This window comes from Drosophila sulfurigaster, chromosome 2L (genome assembly GCF_023558435.1).
Source record: "Drosophila sulfurigaster albostrigata strain 15112-1811.04 chromosome 2L, ASM2355843v2, whole genome shotgun sequence".
Taxonomy (NCBI): Eukaryota; Metazoa; Arthropoda; class Insecta; order Diptera; family Drosophilidae; genus Drosophila; species Drosophila sulfurigaster.
In genome coordinates, this window is record NC_084881.1 from 14,345,586 (window position 1) to 14,373,429 (window position 27,844).

Genomic DNA, 27,844 nt, shown 5'->3' on the forward strand with positions numbered 1-27,844 from the left:
TGCTTAACGAATACTATGAAACAATCAACGCAATTAAATCAAAAGCTAAATCTTAAGTAAATCAACAATATCTTAAGTTGACTTTAAACTAAATGCGGACTCAGCTCGTATTTATTATGTAGTTAGGCATTATTTTTGTTGACGACGACTAGGCTCGTGATTTTCTGTGTCTTTTTCGATTATGAGTTGTTTGCGAATAAGACTCAAGTTTATTGTTGTAGTGACAATATTTATACTGAACTTAACTAGTTGGTATCAAATATTATTAAATGCAAAGTTTGCGAGCTCTGTTTAAGACACAAAAAGTTGTTAATACTTTGATATTTCATTGACTAATCAAATGACAGTTATTCGATTTCCAATAAGTCCAAAATCAAAGTTTACAGGAAACAGTTATTATCAATGTTGATTGTCAGCAATTCGCAATGTTGTTGGGTGAAATTGACTGATGCAATTTTTCAGTTTAGATGCGTTTGGTAATTTTAAATGTGGTCAACGATTTGAGTTAGTTCCAGTTCATAGATACAATTGTACCAAGTTTTAACAAAAGTATATAGTCAAACAGAAATCTTAATAATGTAATTGAATTTGTGTTCAGATTTATTACTTACCCATAAATCCCTTTTTTAAATGACTCTTAAAAAAAGAAATCTGATATACTTTACTTCCCTTAAAATAAATTTCTTGCAAAAAAATGATCTAAGCTTAGACCATTAATTATTATTATTATTTAATATAATGTCAGTAAGCATTTCTCTTTTAATTTTTATGACAATCCAGATGAGATTGAAATGAAAATGTAAAGTAACCGCTGCTTTGGTCACACCTTTCACTGAACCTTGGCCTATCCACACAACGAAGAGAACGAGTTGGAGGAGAACAAGTATCTCTCAGCTGACAGACAGAGCCTATCACTTATCACTCAGAGTGACATTGTAGCTGCTCGGGTTATCTTCATTCACGAAAAAACGACGGACTTACAGACATTATCTCTGGGGATCTCAGCTGTCAGCAGCCGCAACAGCAACAGCAAAAGCAGCAACAGCAGAGAGAGAGATGATACTCGGTATCTCAAGAGCTGTCACTAATATTGTTCAGTGGTCCAATTTAAAACTTAGAATACCCGCAATATAATGATCATAACACTGATGATGATGATGATGATGACGATCATTTTGTTGTCTTGTTTGGTTTGGAAGTGAGCAACGCGTCGCTCTTTGAATGACAATCAGACTAGGAGGTGGGCTGGGGCCTGTGTGGAAATGAAAAATGGAAATGGATGTGCGCAAGTGTGAGTGAGATCTGTGGATATTGCAAAAGATATACTTAGAAGACTGCATAGAGTATAGAGTATAGAGAAGGCACAAAAATCTTTAGCCGCAGAGCTTAAGCTTATCAAGAGATCCGATTTTCAGTCTCTGTGCGAACGGCGACTGTGAAAGTTGGAAAATTACGCGGCGCTCGAAAATCTAGAATCCTTGATGAAAACTCGACTCGGTGCAATTTGCAACAACAGCTAAATCGGTTATATAGTATTCCATAGTGAGAATTCTAGTGAAATAGTGAAAATTACTTAACAAATACGAATCAGAAATTACAAAAAAAAAATATAGTTATTGTGTAATAAATAATGTAAATCTAGAGTTTATTTTTAGCCTGTGGCAATGTGAATAATATATTCCAAGTGTGACAAAACACAAACACAGCAGAAAAAAAAACAATAAAAAAAAGAAGCAAAGCAAAAGCAACAACAAAATTTACTGTGCGCCGTTTATGATCACAGATTTCAATTGGATTTAATCAAAATCATAAGAAAATTCAGTCAAACACACACACAGAGCCTATTAGCATTGCGCGTGTATTGGTTCACCTGTGTGTGTGCGTGTGCGTAGTGTGTGTGTGTGCAAGTGTGCGAGTGTGTCCCAGTGTCGTCTGACCGAGAAACTTAAACTAAGGCAGCAGCGCGTTGCATTTCATTGAAACGAACTTCAAACTGTCACAAGCACAGCGAGAGATACAGATACATAGATACACAGATACACAGATTGAGATACATGCAAATTAGTTACTAGTGTGAGTGTGTGTGTGTATTTACATTTTAACTGTGCACAATGGCCAAACTGGCCATCGAGGAGTCGGTGTCCGAGGGATCTCGCACCGACAAAGATAAAATCGAATTGACTCGCTTCGGTGAATTCTGCCAACGACACGGCATAAATCCCAATTTGATTATGCTCAAGATAACCCTGTTCGTCATGTACGGAGGTGAGTAATTCAATGTTAAAGCAATATAAAGCACCCATCGCACCCATCGAACACACATATCATTAAAAAGCAATTAGAAATCGAGCAGGTTATCAGCTGAGCACACACACTCACACATCATTTTGATATCGCTGTCGGAAAAACGTGACGCGTTGTGACTTGTCTTGTGTTGTGTTGTCTTTAATGGGATTATACTCATATTCATGCTTGGCCAACTGATAACACACAACACTAACTAAAATATCCACTTATACAACCTGCGCAGCTCCAACAAATTATGGCTTTGTTTATAAGATTGTTTATGAGATGATGCAAAAACGTCATTAGGATAACAGACACTAGACTTTGAGTTGCGTTGCGTTGCGTCGCTTTGAGTTTTGGATGCTTGTGCTCAGTTGTAAAACAGATTTTATGGCGTCGAATTTAAGTTGTATTTTGACAGCATTTAACCTGAATTACCAACGAAATCTAGGAAAATTCTTGCAACATTTTAAAGCTTCATAGGCAAAAATAAACAGCAATACATTTTTTATACACATTTCTTTTTGTTGTATAATGAATATTGTGAATTTCACTCATTATTATTCATTGAATTTAGATTGAGTTTCAAAGTGAAAATTGTAAAACAAAATTGAAATTTGAATTGCGCAGTTTTAAAATTAAAAGTGGGTTGAGTTGATCGAAATAAGATGGATATTAAATGAATTATTTTTAAAAACTTAGTTGAGTAAAATGAATTTATTTCTTATTTTTCTTAACGAATTTATTTCCTTTTCGATATTATTTAAAATTTCGATATATATTTAATGGCAGACATTTAAACGCTAATATCTCTTTGAAAAGTGAAACTCTTGTTTTTCTTGTTTTTAATTAAAGGAGTTTATTTTATGCAATACTAATCATACTTGAACTTTCTTTGCACTTTGTCGCTCTTGCAAGTTTGAACTAAATACCAGTTGAGAACAGTAAATAAATTACAGGTAATATTATAATCAAAGGTTGGCGAGATTGCCAAAAGCCACATAGAATGCAGACAAGCTCGAATTGAACGGAGCTTGAGCAACAAAATGACAAAATGCAAAACACAAACTGACCACAACAAAAGTACAGTTTGGTTTTGTATCTGGCAGATACACACTGAGAGTGCAAGAGAGATGGAATGATTGTTGTATGGCAATTCCACCTCTAGTACAATATGAGATTGAGTTAGGCTAGGCTGACAGTGAATCTTTGAATTCATTATCACATACGGCGTCCGCATCCCAGGGATGCCCTCCCTCCTCCCTCCCCTCTCCAGCCACCTTTTCCTCAACTCGGTCGGCTGTCGCAAGTTTTCATGTGCGTGCCACAGACAAGATACGAGATGTGAGCTATAAAGCCGTGCAACTGTGTGGCACACTGTGTGGAAATGGGGAACTGGGCAACTGGGGCTGCTTGGATGGTGGTCGGAAGTTATCAATTAGGCACAAAATGTGTTACACATTTGTATAAATTTAGTTACACAAACATTATTCGCCTGGAGATGATGCATCTTTGGGTTGCACAGCCTCAGCCTCAGCCTCAGTCTCAGTCGCAGCCTCAGCCTTTTGCCTCAGCGTGTGGCAATTAAGAGACTCTCACACACACAAGTCCATTCGATGTCATTCGGTGTGTGTGTGTGTGCGGGGCTTTTGTGAATAAATCTAGCTTATGTGCTTTAAGCTTGAGAAAGGTTTAGTTTTGATTCGCCTTGATGTTATTGTTGTTGTTGTTGTTGTTATTACTGTAGTTGTTGTTATTACTGTAGTTGTTGTATCAACTACTATCTTAAACTTAAATCAACTCAACTGAGTTCAGTTGAGCTCAACTCAAGTCGAAACGAACTGAACCGAGTCGAGTCATCTGACCGTGCGCCATTTTCGCTGCTGGCGGTCAATGACAAAAACATTTTGCGATTACTTGACTTGCCTTTGCCTTTGCCTCCCCCTGTCTCCTGCTGCCCCTTCCCCTCTCTGAGAGAGCGACCTCTGTTTGGCCATGGAGGTTGGTCGAATGTTGTCTTATGCCATTAACGTCAGATTGTCGCAGATATTAGTATTAATGCGTTTTTTATTCGAACTCATCAAACGCACGCCTTTGTCGCACATACCCTGCACATCACACTACCAAAGGGTATAAGTAGAGTCTCATGATTGAAGGTAGAAAAAGCTGTGATTTCTATTACTGGGTATTCCTTAGTTTTGTTTACTATTTTCACTTTTTTATTTTAGAAACTTAGCTAATGCAATCAACAGCTTGGAAGTGCTTGATTTGAATTAAATTCAAACTAAAATTAGCAAAGGCTTTTAATTAAGTCATTAATTTGCATTATCAGAGAAACTGAATGAAATATTTAATTGTTGTTAAATTCAATTTGTGTAACATTGTTTAAAGCTGGCAAATCTTATTAGAAATACGAATAATAAATTGGCAAAAATTGCATAAAATTCAGTAATTGCTACAATGAAATATTATTTTGCATTGCTAGAGAGAGAAAACTGTGTAGCGTAATAATGATGATAATAAATTTGAAATGAACTTTTAAATATCAGTTTTAATTGTAGATAAATCAAACAAATACTTTAATTTGTATTTATTTATTTAGCAGTAAATTGCATCAAATTCCATAATTATTTACGGCATTTGCTGCAAGCAGATATTGTTTATGCATTAAGAGGATTGTTTAGTTGCTTCGGCGAGCTGTTGCTGAGTGTGAGTTGCATTAATTGCGCATTACAATGGGTGGCAATTGTGCCAAAAGGGGGCGTGAAAGAGAGAAGGAGGGGCGCAATAATGGCCGTAACGCAGTGCGGTCCTGACATGTATGCATTTCCGTTTCCGTACATTGTGTCAACTTGCAGGCGCAAACACAAACACACACTCGCCACACACACACACACGGTCACACACAGACGTGCATAAAGCAATTAATTGTTATTGCGTTGAACACACACACACACACACAGAGACGCAAACTCATACTTCGGGGAAACACAAACAAACACATGTGTTGCATATTATTGTTAATTATCTGAGGGAAAAATCGAAAGAACTGAAACATGAAATGAGCGGGCAAGCGAATGGCAAGCGAAGGGCAATCGAAGTGGCTGAGAGAGAGAGAGGGAGGAAAGGAGGAGGAAAAGCGAATTTAAGCAGAGTGGAAAAACTGATGAATACACTTTAACATCAATTTGCATTCACGGCCAGCCGCATCGCTCGCATTCACTGCCAATTCACATTCGTATTCGCATTCACGTTCACGTTCACGTATCCTGGCATATCCTGGCACTGTTTGCGCTGCAATTGGTCAAGGCTGCGGCTGTCATGGGTTAAGGGTTGCGGATTGCTGTGAACTGAGGGTCGCGGGTGGCGGACTGCGGGTTGAGGATTGCGGGTCAACAGCTGCATTGGCATGTCATGAGGTCTTCTTTTTGCGTTTTCGCTTTTCCGTTTTGCCGCGTTTTTGCCGTTTGCCGTTGCCGTTTTCCCTTTGCGCATTTTTGGCGTCATTATTTGCATCATTTTGCTGCATCAGCAACAACTGCTCTGCGCCCAGCTCTGTGTTCTGTTCCCCTTGACACATGCCACTCGTTTTGAATGTTTATAATTTATTAATACCCCAAGCGACCCAAATGTCCAGCGACATCCTGTGGAGGAGAGAGAAGGACTGACAGAGAGAGAGAGAGAGAGAGAGAGAGAGAGAGAGAAAGAGAGTAGACGAGGGAGTGACTGTCGCTTTGGCCAACTGTAATGCGTTTTAAGTAGCTTTTAAGACGCCATCCAGCTGAACAAGCTCATCGAGCTCCATTCATTCAGTTTGTCGAGGGGAAACACACACTTCTCTGTGTCAGTTGGCATCTAGACAGCTGAGAGAGAGACGGAGAGAGTGGGAGCCTTATCAGTTGCAGTTAATGATAAGTTTATTTGCCATTGACTCTCAGCTTTTATGACAACTGCATTTCATTAAAGCACTTGAGTGCAATTGTGATGCCAAGTCACTTAAGTGTACGGAATGTATTTCGTTTTCTAGATAATTCCAATGTATTTACGAATGAATAAATAATTTATTTATATAGCGTATTTTCTAACAAATTTAATTCACTTAAAAATTTGCAAACCAACATTTGTTAGCATAATTCTGATGAACTCATTTTCGTTCGTTACTTTAAATTAATTAAATTGCTTATATATATTTAAACTTGAGCGTGTTTTCAAGCTACCTCATGTTATAGTCATTGTTACATATAACACAAATGCACAGTCAAGCATAATGCTTGTTCATTTTTGACTAATGACAAAGCTTCAAAACAAGAAAGTCATAATTGTTATTTTTTGCAGATAAATTTTAATCATAATTACTCAACTCTCTTTTATTTTATTTTCTTTAATTGAAGCAGTGTTTGCAGAAAGCTTAAAATGTTGTGTTTTATTATTTTGGTCAACCATTAATCGATTTATGTGTATAGTATTTAAATTATGAAATACATTAAAAGAACAAATTTATCTTTTTTTTAGGTAGATTTTATTCCACTTTTTATAGTATAGTATATTGTGCATTTACCCCATTCACTTTGCACTCATCCACAAATATAATAAATATATATATATTGAAATAACTGCCAACGCTCTTCTTATTTTTCAGCAACTTCTTCCCTTCTCCCCCTATTTGACAATTCACATGCAATCGATTGGCCTGACAGTGGAAGAGATTGCAATTATCTATCTGGCGTTGCCTTTCACCACTTTCCTCAGTCCACCGATAACAGGTGAGTGACTCACGAAGAGTTCAACTATAGCTGCAGCTGCTGTATCTGTATCTGTAAATGTATCTGTATCTGTAGCTCACAATTGCAACTCAAGTCAAGTGTCACTTAATTAAATGTCGAATTTCGCTTAATTAAGTTCTTTGAGACAACCATTCGTCCAATGGTGAGAATGAACTTCAGGCTTCTTTAGAGATTAATTAGTGCATCAACTATCACAGAGTTGAAGCTTAAATCTAGCATTTCATATGCTGGCAAATACAATATTTAACATAAAATTTAATCTGTTGACAGCTATCCATTTGTTCAATCGCAATATTTGTATCATTTTCGTTTGCACCAGCTGCTGCTGCTGCTATTGGTGTTGTTGTTGCTGTTGCTGTTGCAGTCGCTGTTGCACCTCGTATTTTGCCAACGTTTTTATGCCTGCGAAGCGGCGACGCATCGCTTATCTACCTGATTTTATTTTCCTGTCACAGCATTTGCGGCTCCCGTTGTTTGACAAACAAACACGACCACTGCCAAACCAACAAAAACTAAAGCCCAAGAGCTCACGCACACACACACACACACACACACACAAATTCACACACACTTGTACACAATGCTTCGCACACTCAAATCTGCACTGGACGAACACATATTTGTATATAGAAAGTGGTACATACAATTTATATATTATATTTCTGCACACACACAGAGAGAGAGAGAGAGCTGCAATTTTTGCTTTTTTTAAATATTATGACCAACAATCTGCGTTTTCACTGCATTCCCTGTCCAGATTAAGAATGGGTATACACAACTAAACCAATAACAGATTAAAAGTTCAGTTTTTCCATTCCAATTTGGTCATGAAATGTGTTTCATTATTTCTTAGATCCGTCTCGCTTTCTCAAGGGTATTACGAAGTCGTCTACTACCGCTTTTATTTCCAACGCAGTTCAGTTTCTGTGGTTTTTTCATTTGCCACATTTTTTGTAGCATAGTTTTTTGGGCATTCTCGTCGAGAGTGAAAATAATTAAATTTGTTCATAGTTTAAATGATAATGGAACGCTTTTATTTTTTGTTTATTTACTTTTTGTAAAGCAGTTTTGTAGCACAATTTTATGACACATTGTTGAGCCCAAAATTGGTACAGGAATATTGAGCCAAATGCAGCAATAGAAATCAAAGGGAATTTCGTTTCTCTGTTGATTATTGTGAGTTCATCAGCACAGAATAACAAAAACGAAAACTAAGTCAATTGAATTATTTTTGCAAGTAAGTAAATCCAACGAAATCTCTTAGATTGCAATTAAATATTTAATAAACATTCTTGGGAAATCTTTGCTCGCCATATTACGCAGGAAACTTCGAGAATGAAGTTTTAAATTTTAAAGTCAATGGTCGCAAGCAAAACTTTCAATTGCAGTTAGGAATAAACTTGCAACTTGCTTAATCTGACCCCTGACCCAACTTCAACTGAGTCCCTCCATCCCCTCCGCCTCCACCCCCCCTCTCTCTGTCTATCGCTCTGTGCTGCTGTTGGAAATTGTGAGCAAAACTGCCAAAGTCATGGTGTGTAGCATCTTGTAGTCATCTTATTTGATAAAGCTTGCGTACTTAATGCAGCACTTTGGCAAGCCAAGCCACAGATACAGATACAGATACTGTGACAGCAATAGATAGATAAAACTACAACTGCAATTGCAGCGACAGCAACAGCAACAGCGACAGCAACAACGACAGCAATAGATACAGATACAAATACAGCTACAGATACACTGTCACAATTTGAGTTAGAAATACGTTTATTCAGTGCTCTAACTTGGTATTCGCTTTTGATGCAGGTTTTCTCGTTGACAAATTTGGCAAATATAAACCCGTCGTTGTGATGAGTCTCCTGCTGAATGCAATTTTCCATCACTCGCTGCTCTTCATACCGCAACAGGAGATACCCGGAGTTGTGCCATCGGCGTTTGTGCTCCGGCATCCGGATAGCGGCGACATTGAGGTAAGCACACACTTCACTTCACATCACTGCACTTAAGTTGCCACATTCCCCTCCGCTCCCTACCACTAACCCTACCACTCACTCCTCTTTACTTTATCATATACCAATCTGCTACATCTCTTTAATTACTCTGATCGTAAGAGCTTTAAATCACTTTATCTACTACATAGCTTTGCTTTAAAATGTGGCAAATCGATGTCACGTCAAAGCTTGTGCTTGCAACCAACATACTTGCAACCGAGCACTAATTGAGAGCCGCAACATCAGCTGTTGCTGTTGCTGTTGCAAGTTGTCTTTAATGGTTTTGCCTTATTGTTATTTGACTCCACATAGCCAGCTTCTGTTGGCCAAGTTGAGAGGCAAATTGCCATTGGCTGCACGTAAGCCAACTACTTTTAAAAGTCAATTTCAAACGCAACAAGTTTTAAAATTACAGCAATAAGGCCTTAGGCTCAATGATTAGTAGGCATTAAATCTTGTAGGATATGACATGGCATATGGATAATATTCTGCTATTAGTTTGCAAAGATGCGAGCTTAGAGGGTATCACAGGTATTTTATAGTTAGCTGTAAAACACAAAAAGAAGACTTATTTTTTTTACAATATTTTATTGTCAAAGGTTGAGGAGACATCAATTAACAAGCTCTGCTATTAAATGTTGCATTTTGATATTATTAAAGTTTTATGATTCATTGCCCAATTTATTTCTGCTTTTTATCACGTTCTCTAAGTAATACACGTACATATACAATGTACAAATACAAATGGCAAACTCAACTCCACTTTGTAAGAAATAATGTATTTAAAATGCAGTTAGAGAATTAACTGATTGTTTTAAATATAGATTATATGATAAAAAGTTTACTATGTCCACTTCCCATCGACGATGTGCTGATTTAACCAACTATCTAAACTGTAAAATATATAATCGTATTTGTAGAAACAAATGCTAAATCAGACCAAACCAGATAAATAGCAGTTTATATAAAACGATTACAAAATCAGTGCAAGCTGTTAGAACAAAGATTTCTTACTTCGCATAAACTTCTAGTAGTTGCTTTATTTTGCCTACCTGCCGTTGATATCCTGTTAAAAGGTATTCTGTGTCTCATGGGATAAAGAGCAAATATCGCAGACAAAATATTAGCTGAAGTTTGTTTACTTAATGCAAAATATTGCATGCCACACGTATTCAATTGTGGCACGCGCATCGCCAACTCTGTTTCATATCTCCATCTCTCTCGCTAACATAACTTGGTCTCTAAACACTGAGCGTGGACTCAGAATTCGCATGTCTCTATTTGCGAAACGGCGCTGCGACTGCGAAGCTGCGACAAGGAGAAGCAACATAAAAGCCGGCTTTTATGCGAGGCGCCATAATGCTGCCACATGCAACACACACTCTGACACATGGCCCCACACACACACATACAAACACAGCCACAGCGTCATCGACATCGCCATAAAACGCACACACAAGTCTAACAAGTGAGGCTCTAAAATGTGCGAGAGTCGCTCGCTTGCTCTCTCGCCTTCTCGCTCTCTCTCTCTCTCTCTCTCTCTGTCTTTCTCGCTTCCCATGTGTGTTGGTGTGTATGTGTGCCACTTGTGCGTAAAGTTAGACAGCGACAGAGGATGGAGTGGGAGGCGAGAGAAAGAGCGAGAGCGATAGCGAGAAAAAGTTCAAGTGTGCGTCAACTGTCTGCGAATTGCTGCGAGCCCAGCATCGAAATACATGTTGACGCGCACACAAACGCAATGTTTGCCACTCACACGCACACGCATACACACAGATAGACACGTATACGTACAGGCGTACATGTGCCTATTACTTCATACATCACGTATACGCAGAGTGTGCCGCAGACAGGCATCTCTGTGTGAGTGTGTGTTTGCTGCTGCAACATGCTGTGTTGTTGCATCTTCTGCCATTTCCAGTGCGAGTTTTGCATTTTGCTGTCATGTAAAATCATTGAAATAAAGCTCAAAAATGTCTGCTTGGTACTTGGTACAACAACTGTCCATACTTTAGCTGCTGTATCTGCTTGAAGTCCTTGCTTTTGCTCTTGCTTGTTGTATTGGCTCTTGGCACATCGATGGGCAAAAATTGTTGTTGCTTTTGTTGCCTTCACAACATTTCCATTTTTATGCATTCTGTGTATTTTATGCTTATGAGCGCAGAAATTATTCCAACTCCACTCGACATCGTCGTTGTTGTTTCTGTTGTTTCTGTTGTTGCTGCTATTATTGCTTTTGTTATTTGTCCGGCTGTCGCCTGGCCTTGGCTATCATAAAAATTTTAGTACTGGATTGTCATTGAAATTCCGTCGAAGCTCTTGCCTCACATTATAAGGGATCAGAGAGAACAGAGACCGGAGAGCAAGGCTGAGCGTGCCAAAGGGCTCCAGCTGCACAACAAAAAGGTCAGCAAATGTTAAATAAACTTGTATTAAAGCCTGCAACAGATTGTGTCATCGCATATCGAAATGCCAAATTCGTTGAGCAGTTGTTAAATGTATTCTGTACTTTCCCAGCGAGGCGAAGTTTATTCAATAAAGAAAAATATGCGCGAATAATAATATTGAGAATATTGGAAAAACCAGCAGAAAATGCTTGCTCAGTCATTTTCGCCCAATCATCGTCGAAATTTATTGAACCTGTTTGCCACTTAAATTTATTAATAAATTTTGTGATTTGCGAAGAATTTATTCTCGAATCTATGGCAGTCATTTTATTAATTGTGAACTGCATTTAAATATAATTAAGATAAAGTATTTAGTGGTATTAGAGAAGCATTATTCCATATTTTATAATCAAACTTCAGCAGAAGAAAACGAGATTACGTAAAATGCGTAATGGACAAATTATAGCAAAGCTAAAAAATTATATCTATGCTAATGAAAACATTTGCAATTAAATTGCCAGCTAAATAAAAACCCAGCTCTTCTAATGGACAGTAAATCAAAGAGTACATAAATCGAACTTGATGACAAAATTAGCTAATATGTTAGAGATACAAATGAAGAGAATAATAATAGAGTGTCCATCACTGTCATAAACTATTAAACATGCACTTCGATTGTGTTTTTGGGCTGCTGTTGATGGGAATTTGTTTAATTTACTAGTATTTGCCTGTTAATGATTGTTGATGCGAAGATCCGATTAAATTGAAAATGTTGTTTAGTGTTCAAGAGGCCGGCCACTTGAGTTTCTCATTTGAGCAGCTGAAGAGGCAACTTCAAGCAACTTCTCTGGCTTTGGCTTGAATCGCAAACGACGTCATGGATAGATGGATAGATAAGCATCGGCAATTGACTCCGTGCTATGTTGTTGTACATTCATCTTGCAGCTTGTGTAGCTTGAGCAACTCAGGCAGAAACTCAAAGTGCTTAGCCAGCCCTGGTGGCAGCATTTAGGTGACTGGAGACAGGAGACTTGAGGCAGGTAGCAGGTGGCAGTCACACGTTGCAATTGCAATTGCAGTGGCAAATAGTGCAGGGAGAGTTTCAACGGCAGCTCAGCTGAGTTTAACATAAATCGAATTATGGAGGCACACGTGCAGCGGCAACAGCAACAAAATCAACAGCAGCTCAATATCTGTGAGAGAGATACAAGAGATTATGGTAAAACCAAGCTAAGGCACTCTTTCTTCTATCACAAAAATGCAAATCGAAAAAAGAAATAGCACGATTTTGAGGTGCAGAGGGGAGAAGAGGTAAAGAGGGGGAGGGAGCTGCAAATTCTAGCGTTCTTGACAGGCAACAAGAAACAAAATGAAACGAAACGAAATGGAACGCATTAGAGTCAACTCGCATCTAGGACCAATGACAACAAAAACAATCGAGTGTGGCCAGCCAGCAGAGTGTGAGGAGAGGGGGAAGAGGAAGGGAAGGGAAGGGAAGGGAAGGGGGAAACTTTCTAAACATGGCGGCAATGCCGAAAAATCCACTTAAATGGGAGTGCACGTCAGCTTGGCATGTGTGTGTATCACGTACATTTATCTTTGTGTCGTTTTGTAGCACTTAAGCTACACTAACAACACACACGCACACACACTCGACACTCACACACATCCACACACTTATCGAGAGAGAGAGAGAGAGCGAGATACTTGTACAACAACGCATTCGTGCCCCCTTTTGCCGTTAGAGTTGTCGTAATGAAACGCAATGGAGCTGCGTGTGAAAGGCCTCGTTGTGTTGCTCATCCTCCATCCTCATCCTCATCCCCATCCGCATCCTTATCCTCCGGCTGCTCGTCCACAGGACGCACGCATCGCCTCTAAATGAGAATTTGCGCCCAAAAGTACTCGTATCTTGCACTCTCTGAGGTACGCACATTCCGAACCCATTCCCTTTCCCATTTCCAATCTCGTTCCCATTCCCAAAACCAGCATCATGCCCATTTGGACACTATTCTATGGGCGACTGGACACGAACATGGATGTGAATGCGAATGTGTGGATGTGGCCAGGAGTTGGGGGACGAGAGAACAGAAGACGATGGCGTGTATTGAATTTGTATTTATGATGTGCACATAAAATACAATAACACCATTAAAATAGCTGCAGCAACACTAACAACAATGGAACACAATGGAAGAAGTTAAGGCATCAACGAAACTTTTATACGCTCACTTTTTGTCGCTGAAGAATGTGATCAACTTTTTTAAGTCGAATTATATTGGAAATAGTTTTCAATTTGAAATTTATGCTGAGCTTAAAATAAGTATGATTAGGCTATGAAATTTCATCTTCACTCTTTATATTTTTTTCCAGCAGTGCAAAATCCTCTTTAATTTCTAATACCAAAAGAACTTTAGTCTCTAAATTTGATTTTTAAAAGTTCTTCATTTGAAGATCCTTTATAATAATGTTTATCAGCAACCGAAAGTACAACAAAATATATTAATTCAGAAATATCCTGCAAATTACCTTTACATATTTATAGAACAATTTAAATTTGTTTAGTTTTTATTATTTAAATATCAATCATTAATATAATTATTGCTAAACTAGTTTAAGGCACTTTCAACTATCGATAGACTAAACAATTCTTGACTCTCATAATTTTGAGTATATTCCAAGGAGAAGAGCATAGTGAAGGGGTCTAGCAATCTTCTGTTTGGAGCACATTTGCGTTTGTTTCTTCTGCCTCCTGATGGCTTTTGGCCATGTCGTGTGCCTTACTCTGGCTCTGGCTCTTGCTCTGGCACGACATGGTCCTTGGGTCCTTGGCATGTGGCTTGCTATTTTACGCCATTATAGCCAAGTTTGGTTGCCGTTTGGCATAAATTTATATGCAGTCGCCGCTGCCGTTGGCGTTGCCGTTGCTCGATGTTGTGGTGGCAACGGAAATTACCATTTTATTATTACAGGCCTTGCTGTTGCTGCTGCTGCTGCGAGGACAAGCCGGAGCATGCCCCTTGCCTCGCACCCCAGACCTTATTGAATTCACATTAAAATTGGTAATGGATATGCATGCACACGAATCACATGCGAACGTATATATGTACGTACATACATTTATGCATATGTATAAACAAAATAACAAAAGCAACAACTACAAAGTTGTCGTGCAACATGGGGCAATCAGAACGAACAACTCTGTGGATGCAAATCTGGCTGATATTTATTTATGCTTCTTTATTATTGAGTGCCGAGCTCAAATGCTGGGTTAATTGCTGGCTGCTGCTGGTGCTGCTGCTGCTGCTGAAGCTGTTGTATTACGATAACGTCCCGAAAGTTCTGCATAATTAAAGGATTATATCCAATATGCTTCTAATCGGTCTCGGCAGTTTGTTCTGTCTGCTGTTTGCCATCGCCAACGCCATCAGAGCCCTCGTCGGAGTCTATCAACACGCCTGCCACATAGAAGCGATCGTCGAGCATATTCTTCCAGCCTTGCAAGTGATTTTCGAATGATTTTCCCTCTTCTTTGGCACTCTTCTTAATGTACGTGAGGATGTCGGTGCCCGTGAGCTCCTTTAAGCTGCCGTTTGGTCCAAAGTCCTCGCAACTCGAAACATCATAGATTACACCCTCCAAAGCCAGCAATAGTATGCCATTGTTATTATTTGCATTATATATAGTCAGATACCTGGCATCCATACGCAGATCCTTCAGCGGAGTGGGCAACTCAACGTGACCCTGTCGCTTGTAGTCCTCGTCATCGTACGAGGGATACGCAAAACGATGCGAAAGACTGCGATAGATCTTGTAGCCCAGTAAGCTGGTGAATGTCAAAGCCACCACAGGAGATGTTACAAAATCTCGCAGAAAAGAGACACCAGTTTCCCAAGAAATATTCATTCTCTCTATAAATTAATTTGTAGTTTTGATTTAAAAATGGTTTCCTCACAATTTGCTCGTTTCAAATACGACTTCTAGAACTGAGATGAAATTGCTGAAATAGAGAACTGAGGGGGAATCAATGAAAAATATTGAAAGCACAACTTGTTTATTTTTTTGTCAATTGTGAAATTGAAAGCAATGAGTTTGAATCCTGTAAAACAAGTGGAATTAGGCACATCAACTCAGAAAGAATTTTAATGTATGTACAAATTATGAAAATAAGACGACAGAAATATGATATTTTAATTGGCCGCATACGAACAAAATCGCAAACAATAATTTACTACACGTATGGTAGATTGTATTCACCATAAACACAACATTGATTGATTACAAGCGAAGTTTCTTTTGCGAATTGAAGATAGGCAACACTTCCTTGTCTTCAGCCTTTTAGAAGGACACAAATAAGAATAGAGTAGCAGATGGATCATAATAAGAATTTAAACTCAGAAAAGATAATTTTTCAATTACACTTATTCTTAACATTTTTCGCATTAATTGAAAATTTCAATTTAATTGGCGTCTTTTCCTTAGGTCTGGTGGTCGCCTTGTCCGAGCAGAGAGTGTCCAGAGGAACCGGAGCTGGATTTGGCCGTGCATCAATGCGTCGACTATTGTCTGATGCAGGAGCAAACGAATCCAGAGCTCTACACTGATTTGCCTGCAACAACGACTAGAAGACCAACAACAACCTCCTCCACTACAACAATGAGCGCATTGGGAGGAATGTCCACTCCCGGAGTAGATGCGGGTACGGCGACAGACCCCACATGGGTCAGTGAGACAACAATGGCATCAACTACAACTACAACGACGACGACAACGACGACGTCGACAACATCTTCGCCCGCATCATCATTGCCGGCATTATTCGCAACGCAAACGAGAAGCAGATACCAAGATGTACTTAATAATATGTCATCGACCATGTTCCCGCCACTGGAGAACGCACCAGCAATGTCCTTGCTCCTCCTTCAGCAGCAGCAGCTACAGCAGGAGCAGCAGTCACCCTCAGTTGGGGCATCCTCCTCGACATCGTCATCGTCATCGTCGTCATCATTATCATCAGCTGAATTGTCAGCCATGTCCATGCAGGGATTGAATCGTAAGTGACACTTCTACATGATGATCCCACTCTTGGACATTACTCTCCTTCCCCCTCTAGCTCTTCCATCTACTTCCATTGCTTTTCCGACTTCATTCTGATTATCACCATTGCTTGCTGCCGTGTCCTAGTCTCTCCTGCTGCTTGTTAGCCGTTAGTTTTCCTGTCAGCTATGTTATTCCTCCACCCATTGTCCATTGTCCACACACACACACTCACACACACATTCGTGTCCTTGTGTGTTTGTGTTTCATACATACTTTTATTAGTTTGTTTTTCTGCCATCATTCGTGGCCAAGCTGTGAGAGGTAGCAAGGTGGATAAACTTGCCCCAGTAAAAGCCAAAGACGAACGAGTTAAGCTCCTTGTTCCGCCATTCGACATTCGACAGCACAAATACATAGTATGAGAAACCATAATAAATGCGGATTCAACCTGTGTTCTTTGCTGTGGTTTTGTGCCCAACTGGACCAACATGTTCTCATTAAAGACCTCGCCACACAACGCAGCAACTTCTCAACTTTTTATAGAACTTCGCAAGGAGTTTTTCCTTGTTTTCATAAAATTTCAACAGATGAGAAACTTGGCTGAAATTGACAAACTCTCTCGAAATGAGCACTATTGCTAAAAGTAGATAATCATAAATAGCGAATAATTGCACAAGTTATTGAGAAATTCTATATTTCTTCAAAGTAAGTTTCAAAGAATCAGCTTAGTCTGGAAAAAATATTGTGGCCTTTGCTCTGAACATATAATTTTAATTTAAGACAAGTTGAAATAGTTTCAGTTCTTGTTCTTCATACTTTAGATATGCTGTAAGAATTTATTAAACTGTCAAACATTCAAAAATCGTTATTTTAATTAATTTTAAAGATTAACGAAAATACAAAAAATATTATCCAAAATAATAAAACTAGATTACGAAGAATATATTCATTGATGCAGTTATAAAACACATTGCTTTCAATATAGAAACTCTAAACTGAAGCTTAAAGTGATTGCAACAACAACAGTTTATTGCAATGCGAATGCATTTTTGCATTTTATATGCAACAATTTCACACATGAATAAATTTGCTGCAAATCCTGATTGCCGCAACATGGTTCAATGAAATCTGGACATTTATTAAAATACAAATATCTGCATTGTATTTATAAATATTCTATTTTTGAAATAGATAGCAACTGCAAGAAATATATTTTATTTTTTAAAGCACTTTTAAGTCCCTCAGTGCAACAATAGATTGTGCTCCACAGTTGACATTTGCACAATTGGAAATCTCTCATGCATGGCCAGTTGCCCTTATTGTCCCATCCCATCAAGCAGCTGTCAGGCAACTGTTCAGCTGCTCAGCTGCTCAGCTGGAGGGCAAACAGAGTCATGGTAATTTGCTTATTTTTAAATCTAATTTCACTGTTTCTTTGCAGTTTCCACAGGCAATGCAGCCGCCACAGACGATGGCAAGCCGAAGGAGAGCAGCAGTTGGGTACACTCGGATAATTCGGATGCCACGTACTTTATGCTGCAAATGCATCCCGATCTTGCCGATCCCACCGAGCAGTTGGGCATGGAAATTGAACAGGATGATAACGAGACAGTGACCGATATCAGGCAACGTTTTGGCGAAGACCGCCTTGTGAAAATGCAAATCAATCTCACGGACATGGATGATTTGGATTTGCGTTGTGGTGGCCTCGTCAGGCGCACCAACATCTCGTATGTCAATGCGGGAGCTGTCAAGTGCATGATGCAGCGTTGTACGTTCACCCAGCATGCTCCAGAGATTTGTCCGCCGGACTACAAGGAAACCGATGACACCATTTTCTGGATATACTTTCTGCTGAGGTAATAAAGAGTTGATTACATTTAAATGTTGCCTCAGAGACTTTATATTGTTAAGGTTTGTTTTAATTTCAGACGTTGTCTAAAGAAATAATAATGTATTTAAATAAAACACATGAATTGAATTAACAAATAATTTAAGATAGTTACTGAAGCTCGACAGAAGAATCCTAAATGTATTTTAAAATGTATTGGTTTTGTTTCCTTAAACCTAAATTGCATTTCAAATGAAATAATTCCATACGACACAATAACATATTTAATTTTGGAATTCATAATTATGTTTTTCAATTGTCTTGTATAAAAAAAGAGGGCGTAACTATCCAACAATTGGTTTGATACTCCTTCTTTCGAATATTCTTTCTAAGGTGAATCCTTTAAAATGAAATTAAGAAAGAAAGTTAAAATTTCTGAAATTTAGTAAAAAGAAATAATAATAGATTGAAAATGAGAATATAAAAATGATGAAAACTTCCATTCTCATTGTTTTTTTCCACTTTTGTTGCAGATTCCTGGCAACCACCATGCTGTCAGCTGGTGTAACCATCATGGATCCCATTGCGCTGACAATGATAGAGAAGTTTGGCGGCGACTTTGGCCGCGAACGTCTCTTCTCCAGCATCGGCATGGCCATCTTTTCGCCCATTACTGGCATCATGATTGACTACTCATCGCGGGGCTTGGGATACACGGACTACTCGGCGGCATTCTATACGTACGATGTGCTGCTGGTCATATCAACAATGTCGGTACTAATGATGCCGCTGGGCGAGAAGTTGCCGGCGGATAATGTGTTTAGGGATTTGTGGAATCTATTGAAAATGCCGCACGTGATTGCATTTATCATCTTTCTGTTTGTGCTCGGCAATTTCTGGGGCTTTATCGAGAGTTTTCTCTTTCTCTATCTCAAGGAGCTGGGTGCGCCCAACTATCTGCTTGGTAAGCTTCGTCGGGCTCAACGCAGTGACATTAACTTTATTTTATATTTTGATTACTTTAGGTATAACAATTACGGTGGGCACTGTGAGCAGCATACCTTTTCTGTATGGCGCTGAGAAGATCACACGCATCTTTGGCCATGTTAATCTGATTATCATCGCATTCTTCTCGCATGCCGGACGACTGGTCGGCTATTCCTTTATAGAGTAAGGCAAAGACAGAGGCGCAGATTGTAGAGAATAATTTAATTGACTTTGAGTTTGGTAGGAATGCCTGGTGGTGTTTCCCCTTTGAGGCCATGGAATCGCTCTCCTGCCACTTGATGTGGGTGGCTGCTGCAACGTATTGCTCCATCTTGGCGCCCAAGAGTCTGTTGGCCACGCTGATTGGCGTGCTGGGCATGGCGCACTTCAGTCTGGGCAAGTAGTAGAGAACTTCAACTCAACTCTATCTGGTGTGGAATGTCTTTTGACCGCAGAAGATGCTGTTTCTTGTCTGTCTGTGTTGCAGGACGAGGCAGTGGCAGCTTCACGGGTGGCCTGCTCATCGGACAGTTTGGCACACGCGATGCCTTCCGTTATATGGGATTGTTGGCTGTGGTCGGAGGCATTGCTTACGGTCTGTTGCATCTCATTTGGCTGCGCAAATTCGATCACACCACCGAGGAGTCCGAGGAGGAAGTCGAGGCTGTCGAGGCTGGTGAGACGGAGAAATTGACGGAACCGGCGACCAAAGAGCAAGGCACATCGATGTCGTTGGAGCGTCTCAGTCTCATGATCAAATACAATCAGATTGGAAGTCTGTCATCGCTACCGCGCGGCTCGCGGGTTAGTTTCCTCCCCATCACACACACAAACACACACTTACACATAAAAAGCGAACTTTATGTGCGCGCAGAAAAAGGTTTTTAATTGAAATTCTCCCTTCTCAACTACATTTCATTTGCAATGCAGGCGGATATACACGACCATTTGTCGGTGCGTCGCAGCAGCTACAACGTGGAGTCGCTGCGGGGCGTGCCGAGGCACGGCAATATTGGGAGCAGCGCATCCAAGGTGGATATACTGCGTTCGGCTCTTGAAATTAATCACAAGTCCTCGAACAATTCGATGCTGAGCAAAGCCGATAACAAAACGTCAAATCAATCACTGGGTCGCAATCGTGCCGACAGTGCGCCCAAATTGAATCACAGCAATCTAAAGAATATTTCACAACCCGCCCTCGAGGGCGTTGTATTAGAGGTGAGTGCTGTTTTTCCTCCCAGTTTCCAGTTCCCAGATCCCAGTTCCCCAATCTCAAGTCCCCAAATGTCCCACTCTCTCTCTCTGTCTCTCTTACTTTGTCTGTCTTTGGCTCCATTTTGCTCTCTCTCTCTCTCTCAGTCTTTGTGTGTGTCGATGATTGCCGTCAATTGTTTTGATTTGTTTTTTTCTTGTTGTTGTTTTTCTTCTTTTTTTGGTTTTTTGCTTTGGGTTCTTGGAGTTTACAGCAGCTGTTGCCTTCAATAACTTTTTAGCATACCTAGAGAGAGATGTCCTGCTCTCTGACTACCGGATACCGAGCACCACTGCATCCGCCACAGCCACAGCCACAGTCACCATTCATTCATCGCTCAAACGTTCATTGTTCACTTTCAGTCAGCCAGCTGTGTGTGAGTGTGTGTGAGTGTATGTGTTTTGTATCTATGTTTATTCGCTTTTGATGCTGCTTCAATGGCTTTGATTTCTTCTTTCGAATGCGAAAACGAATTGGAAGCCAACCTTATTGCTTTTTGTTTTCAAGACAAACACGAGCTCTCGTACACGAAAGAAGAACACAGCTTAGCGCAGCATAGCACAGCAAACAAGACACAGGTGACATAGTCTGCCAACAGCAGGTCAAAGGTCGCCATGTTTGTTGTCATAGCTTAAAGGCTGAAGTTTAGACTCGTTTAGTGTTCAACTACAGTCGAACTTGCCTAACTCAAAGCACCACAAGCCAGCGAAAAACTTAAACTCCTAAGGACTGACAAGCTGTGAAGAATTATTCTTGGGGAAATTTTACGAGTTATTGAATTAAAAACTCCAAGTAAAGTGTATAACGAACCTCTTTCTAACTGAAAGTTATTACTACACATTAATTACTGCAATTACAACTTTTAACCAGAACATTTAAGTTGGTTTTGCTATTAATGAAAAGAGATTTAAATTTATTTAAAGCATAATTTGGCAAACTCTGAAAGTTTAACAATTTTCCATTCAAAATGCCTTAAATGAACTATAGAAATTCCATCTGAATGAAATTGCCTTGGAGATACATTTGAATATCAAATTCAATTCAAAGGATCAATAATTATTCCAAGATAATTGATAAATTTTTGAATCAAAGAAACAACTGTATTTTAAAAATAACATTTGAAGTTGCTTTAATTGCCTTTTCAATTAGATTATATCAAATAACATTGTCTGAAAGATACATTTAATTATCAAATGCAATTCAAAGAGTCTAATATTTCCAATAAAATATGAAATTGTTGCCTCACAACTGCACTTAATTATTAGCTACTGAAGCAACTACATTTGAAGACAATTTCTAAAGAGGAATCCATCTATTCATGTTATATTTATCTGCCAGACTTTTGTTGAAGCGTGCAATCCACAAAAAATGTGGAGCACTGTGGAGCAATGTGGCTGAAGGGCAAGAGTTAATTTCATAATTAATTAGTAAAGCTTTCAGTCGAGCTTTTATGGCAGCCCGACCGACCATAATTCAATAAATCAAATGTGGTTGCAGCACAAATGTGCAACACACAAAAACAAGCAACAAAAACAAAAAAAAAAAAAGATGAAACAGTACAGAACAGACAAACATAAAACAGAGCAACTGAAGAACAACAGCAACAAATTAATGAATTTATGAACATGCCAAACTTTGCCTTGGCATTTGCAGGCGGCAGGCAGCAGTCATCAGGCAGCAAACAACAACACTTCATGGTGGACCGCCGGACTGGCGGACAGGAAAGGCGGACGCACTGACTAACTGACAAACTGACAGTCGAGCTGCACATCAGTGAGCAGGAAACAAAAGCCAGCACCCCGAACATCACAGCAGGGAGTTGAGCTGAGAGCTGTGAGCTGAGAACTGAGAGCTGAGCATTGAGAAGCGAGCTCAGCTTGCAAATTGCAGGCCAGTTCCACAAAAAATACAAAAAGGGGAGGCAACACACAGAAGAAAAGTTCGTTTTTGGCTTTTCGTTTGTGCAAAATAAATTTCCCTCACAGAAAGAGAGAGCAAGACAGAGTGTGAAAGAGAGAGCAAATGTGTGTGAGAGAGCGAGTGCATCTATACTATAATATCTAACTACGCGAGTCTGTTTGTTTGTCCTCACATTCACATGCACATACAAACAGGGAGTGGAATCAACATTCTTTCCAAGCCGCATGAAAAAGTATCCAAGTGGTTTGTTAACTTCAATACCCGCTGTGGATTTATCTGTAATACCCAGCTCCATGTTAATGGTAATGTACAAAAGCCAAGCCAAAATAGACCAACATACAAAAAAAAATGCATCCAACTTAACCCAGTTGTTGGCCAAAGCCGCAGCGCAAATGCTCTTGCAGCTGAGAGATTAAAGAAGAGTTGTTCTATAATTCATAAATACATATAAAAGTAGATATGTATATACAAAATTTGTTGAAAAGACTAAAACGAGAAGTATTAAAAGAAAATAAGAAAGTTTGTATATTTCTAAACTTGCCTTGAAAGTCAAACTTCTACCTCCTCACATAATACTTTTAGCTGAAAATGTTGGTAGGAAAAACACATTCATTTGCTTTCTTTCTTATAAGTCAGTCACTTAATAGATCAAAGTTTTATATTTTATAGATTTCCCTATTATATCATTTAGCTATAGTTCTCTATCTCTCACAGCAAGAGTATCGCCACAGTAACATGCATGCATAAGTATTTACTTGCACAGTAGATTGGAGTATATAAGTATGTTATTGCCTGACTCCGGCATGCATCCCGAGATCAGCTACTAATCCCTGCAACATGGCATGTACATCACAACAGCAGCACAGAAATCGCCTGGCAGAAACGCGTGGCCAGCGGCTAGAGCAGAGCATGAACCGCTCTATCTTTACCCCTCTCCTGCCACTGCAGTGAATATTCCCACTTCCCACTCTAGCCACTCTCCATCTGCTGTTTTAGCTCCTGTCACTACAACTCCTACATCTATCCCCGTTTTCCGTCTCGTGTTTGAACTGCTGCTTTATCTGCTGCTCCTATTTCAACTCCAGCTTCCATCTCCATCTCCCAAACCTTCCTCCTCCAGCTCTTCCTCTCTTCTAGTTTGTTGCACTTGCAAATGCAGTGGAGGCATCAAGTTATTTCGTTGAATTTAAGCCCGGACTTGCGCCATTTGGCTTTTAGTTGCACTTGTTTGGCCAAGCACCACTGCCTCCACCTTTCCCCCACCTCTTCTCCTGCTGCGGCCTCGAGTTGTGTGGCACGCCTAGTTAGGTTTGGTTTGGCATCGCATATCCCGCACAAATGCGCGTTGCATGCACCATTCGTTATTTTATGCCACTTTTAAAGTAAACAATTTGAGCTTATTTTTATTTTCATTTTCGTTTTCATTTTATTTGGTGTGTGTTTTCTCTTCTCGTTCGGTTTTCTGTCTGATTCCAAAAATAATACGTTGAAATTGTCGCCTTTGCTATTTTTCTTTCGCTTTGATTTTGTTTGCGTTTTAAGCCAAATGATTTGTTGCTCAACTTAGTACAAGTTGACAAAAAAACAAAAAGGAAAAGGAAAAAAAACGAGAAAAAAATCAACAAACGCAGCTGCTGCAAAGGCAACAATAAGCTCAACAAACGTAGAGCAAGGAACGAGGAGGGAAGAGCACAAAATGCTGCATGGCAGTCGACAAGAGGAAGAGGAAACAAAAACATTGTCGTAAAACAAACAAACAAAAGCAGCAGCAGCAGCAGCAGCATAGCAAAAGACGCAGTTTTGTGTAACGTTCAAAACGATTTTGAAGTTCACTCTGGGCCGTGGTGTTCGACTAATCGAATGGGTGTTAAATTTAAAAGCAGTTTCATTGAAAGCCAACTACACACATTTCATGTGCATAAAATAGAGAATAGAAGAATGGCTATAAAGCGATTGCTTTCCTTTCATTCATTGATTGTTCTCCACTGTTACTTTATCCACTGTGCAGCAAGTATTCTAGTTTTCTGATGCAGATTTATTAGCATCCATAAAGTGTGTGGTACCATAATTTTTTGCAGCTGAATGATAAACAAAGCCACTAAACTTATTTTTCTCCATATATTTGTTGGCTTATTTTTTTGAGCTCTTCAACTCGTGCTCTTTTCGTAGTTTGTTTATGCATTTTATTGAGGTCATGTGACTCACATAAAACTCTACAAAAACCTAAGTACCGAATTTATGAGGCAGTTAAATAATATTTGGGAAATGTCAAATATACGAGCAAACAAAATATGAGTATAAATATTTTTGCAGTCTTTTGACAACAAAAATTTGACAAATATTTTTCAAATTGTTGTAAATATTATTTATTAATTGCAGTTTTTTACGCAGTTCTACTGAAAAAGCCATTGCAGTCCAGTTGTCCAGTTGGTGTAAATTATGAGTTTCCACAGCATTTGGGACACTGTATTAACATGCCACATTCGATTTCCTTCTCACATATATTTTACTATTTTCAATGGCACGTACGAATTTTCTTCCATTTCCTGTTAGCTATTCTCCTATTTCGCCCCCATGGAAACCTTCAGCACATATTGTTGCCAGCATTATTTTCTTTTTATTTTCATTTCGCATAAAGCGATTTATCGACGTGCGAGGGAGAGTAGGAAACAATAGCAAAACAAAACGAGTAAATATACAACATAAGAAATCGAACTTTGGCACGTCGAATACTAAATATCCTTGACAGCTCAAGATTTTAAAAATATCATAGAAAATGTCAATCGATAAAAGGTTTTCAGCACCCAAGACTACCGAAAATAGACAAGCGTAGCGAAAGGATTAAGCTGCTGAGGCTATAACTAAGAAATATTATTATCAATTTAAAAAACTCTATATGGTTTTACTCCTCAAGAAAATTATAATACTCTAAGCTGAGGGTATAGAAATACCAACAAATATTTATACGCGAATCTCAAAATAAAAGCCATGTAATTTGACGCTGCTTTTGGCTGGGAAACTGGCTCTTGGCTCTGAAGACTGAATGGCTGGCTGTCTGGGTGGTTGGCCAACATTTGTCATTGTTGAATTTGGTCGGGAACGACTTTATATGGCTGAACGCCAACGACTTTATGTCTATATCTCAATGCATAACGCACAAAAAGTGAGTACGAAATTGTGCGTAAGTAATTCTTATTGAAAAGCTGGGGAAATACTCTTAGAACGAAAAAACGAACGAGCGAAACAACAACGACTGCTGAAGGGAATGGGACACAAAACAAAGGCAGTAAATGCGCATACTTTTTTATACGAAGCTAAACAAAAAATCAACTGATGAGCTACGCGAGCTCATACACACAATGGGCATGAATGGAGGCAGAAGTAGAAAGAGGAACAGAAGATGAAGGAGGAAATATGTGTGTGAATTGTGCACTCAGCTGCAATGGGCGAATGCGCGTTGTATTTGTTTTGTAGTTTTAGCCTGTTTAAATAAAAGCTAAAAACAAAAGGAAAAAATAAATAGAAATAAAAGCACACATCCACAAATGCAAACAACAACCGCAGTAGCGTTTGATGCTAACGATTTTTAGCAAAAGACTGATGGTGTGGAAAACCAATAAAAACAAAGCAAAACAATTTTGCATATAATTGTAACGATATTTAGCCTGACTTTGATATACCGTCACCTGGGAGTTTAATATAATTAAAGCACATTTCAATAGAAATTGTGTGGTTAACATCTCCCAATTATTTTTCAATATTGTGTTAGTAGTCAAAAGCTCTATTTATATCGAAAAAAAATTTGCAATTTCATTATCTAACGCAGTGAACAGAATACTTCATATTAAATCGGTAGATATCGAATTATCGTTAACAAATTTATGAACATTGTATAAAGAAGATTCGAATTTTAAATGTTTGTTATTTTTATTTGTGCATACAGAAAACTGAAAAGTAGTTGGATTGTTTGCAAATTGCACTGGCTCAAGCATTGAAAAATGCCATCAACAGATCGAGGAGCTAATGGGAGCAAATATAAAATGAAAAAACAAAAAAAAAACAGGAAAAAAATGGGAAATGAGAGAAAACTTTTGCAAAAGCCGCAGTTGCTATTCATTTAAAAATCGTTTTGTTGTGCACTTAAACGTATGTGTGGAGTATAATATGTGAAAGCTGAAATTAGCATGCAGGTTGAGAACTCACTTGCACATTTCCATGCGAGTTTCATAAAAACAGCCAACAACAACAACAAACGAACCGAACACATAAACAAACAAACATATTGCGGGTGCAATTCTCACTGAGTTTTCCACCTGCAATCGAGCAAGAGAACCGATTCAGAACGATAAAGGGAAAAGAGAAAATTGGAACTGCTTTTCGGTTTTTATTGTGTTGTTTGCATTCCAGTTGGTTGGATAGTTAATTTGTATGCTTGTTATGGAATTGGTTTTTCATTTACTTTAGTTTTTAATTGGCAAAGCATTTTATAAATCCTGTTCATTTCCTCCCTCTGCTGCTGGACTTTTGCAAACGGGGCGGAAGCGATGCAGAGCGATGCAATCGAGCGTGGCCGAGCGAGTGCAGAGCAAAGGAAAATGCAGCTGTTTAGTTGGGGAACTGTTTGCCAAGTGAATAAAGCATATTTGCCATAAAAAGTATAAATAAAATATATAAATAAAGAATAATATTAACGAAAGTTTACTTCAATTTTGTTCAGCAATATTAAGTATACGCATTTGCTTGGATTTTTCAATACATATGTACTTACTTATCTCACCGTTAATAAATATTCTTCACACATTGCATGAGCATGCTTTTAATTATCCTGCCATCCTTTCGGATCTCCTTTTTGCTTAATCAGGTTCCTTTCATCTCAGGATCAGGAGGGTCCCAAGGTAATACCCGAGGAGACCGAGTTGAACTCGTCGAAGACCACAGTCGCTGGCAGCGCGGAGGAGACAACAACAACACCGGCAGTTCAGAGTACGCAGCTTAATGGGAATGGCAAGGGTCCGCAGGACAATGACAATTGATTTGAAGCCACAACTAACGGGGCGTATAAGTGATATTAATAAACAATAAACCAAATGAGAAATGAAATTACACAACAAATAACAATTACTATTTGAAACTTATAGAATAATATCTCTGTTTTTTTCTGTGTGAAATTATAAACGAATCATTGTTAATTGTTATGAGTATACTAAAATGAAAATATAAATGTGTATTTTATTGGAAACCGTTCGCGAATTGTTCGAAATTCGCCCAGAAATGTAATTGATTTGCATTCGTGTAAATTAAACTATAATTGTCAACAGAAACTGTTTGTTTGCCTTTATTTAATTCACATACCGAGTTTCATTTTATTT

The 27,844-nt window shown here is 38.9% G+C and overlaps 3 protein-coding genes and 1 long non-coding RNA gene across 5 annotated transcripts in view; 3 read left to right on the forward strand and 1 right to left on the reverse strand.

Annotated features, from left to right (window-relative positions):
* LOC133836007 (neuropeptide-like 4) overlaps positions 1 to 5,084 on the forward strand; it is a 135,485-nt gene extending 130,401 nt beyond the window's left edge. The window contains exon 3 of the mRNA XM_062266269.1: positions 5,075 to 5,084. The gene's annotated coding sequence lies outside the window, so the exon portion shown is untranslated. The remainder of the gene's footprint in view (positions 1 to 5,074) is intronic.
* LOC133835959 (uncharacterized) lies at positions 833 to 27,796 on the forward strand. Its single transcript, XM_062266159.1, is given in 13 exon segments — positions 833 to 2,265; positions 6,926 to 6,942; positions 6,944 to 7,049; positions 8,877 to 9,040; positions 15,928 to 16,498; positions 17,927 to 18,344; positions 18,850 to 19,280; positions 19,342 to 19,486; positions 19,548 to 19,699; positions 19,791 to 20,107; positions 20,234 to 20,521; positions 22,670 to 22,777; positions 27,353 to 27,796. Coding segments are annotated over 13 exon segments (3,027 nt in total). The 5' UTR covers positions 833 to 2,111; the 3' UTR covers positions 27,509 to 27,796.
* On the reverse strand, positions 14,582 to 15,476 carry LOC133850556 (uncharacterized). The gene has a single exon (XM_062286680.1). It carries the CDS (start codon positions 15,349 to 15,351, stop codon positions 14,821 to 14,823), a length of 531 nt encoding a protein of 176 aa, XP_062142664.1. The 5' UTR covers positions 15,352 to 15,476; the 3' UTR covers positions 14,582 to 14,820.
* Positions 23,450 to 25,991, forward strand: LOC133850518 (uncharacterized). 2 transcript variants are annotated; one of them, XR_009895642.1, is made up of 4 exons: positions 23,450 to 24,827; positions 24,867 to 25,164; positions 25,225 to 25,638; positions 25,697 to 25,991. It is a non-coding gene; the product is annotated as an uncharacterized LOC133850518 (long non-coding RNA). The 2 variants fall into 2 exon arrangements; XR_009895641.1 differs by having other exon boundaries at positions 24,867 to 25,638.
* Positions 27,797 to 27,844: the final 48 nt, after the last annotated feature.

Excerpts from the sequence above, each read along its gene's own strand:
- LOC133850556 (XM_062286680.1), bottom strand. The coding sequence starts at position 15,351 with ATGAATATTTCTTGGGAAACTGGTGTCTCTTTTCTGCGAGATTTTGTA.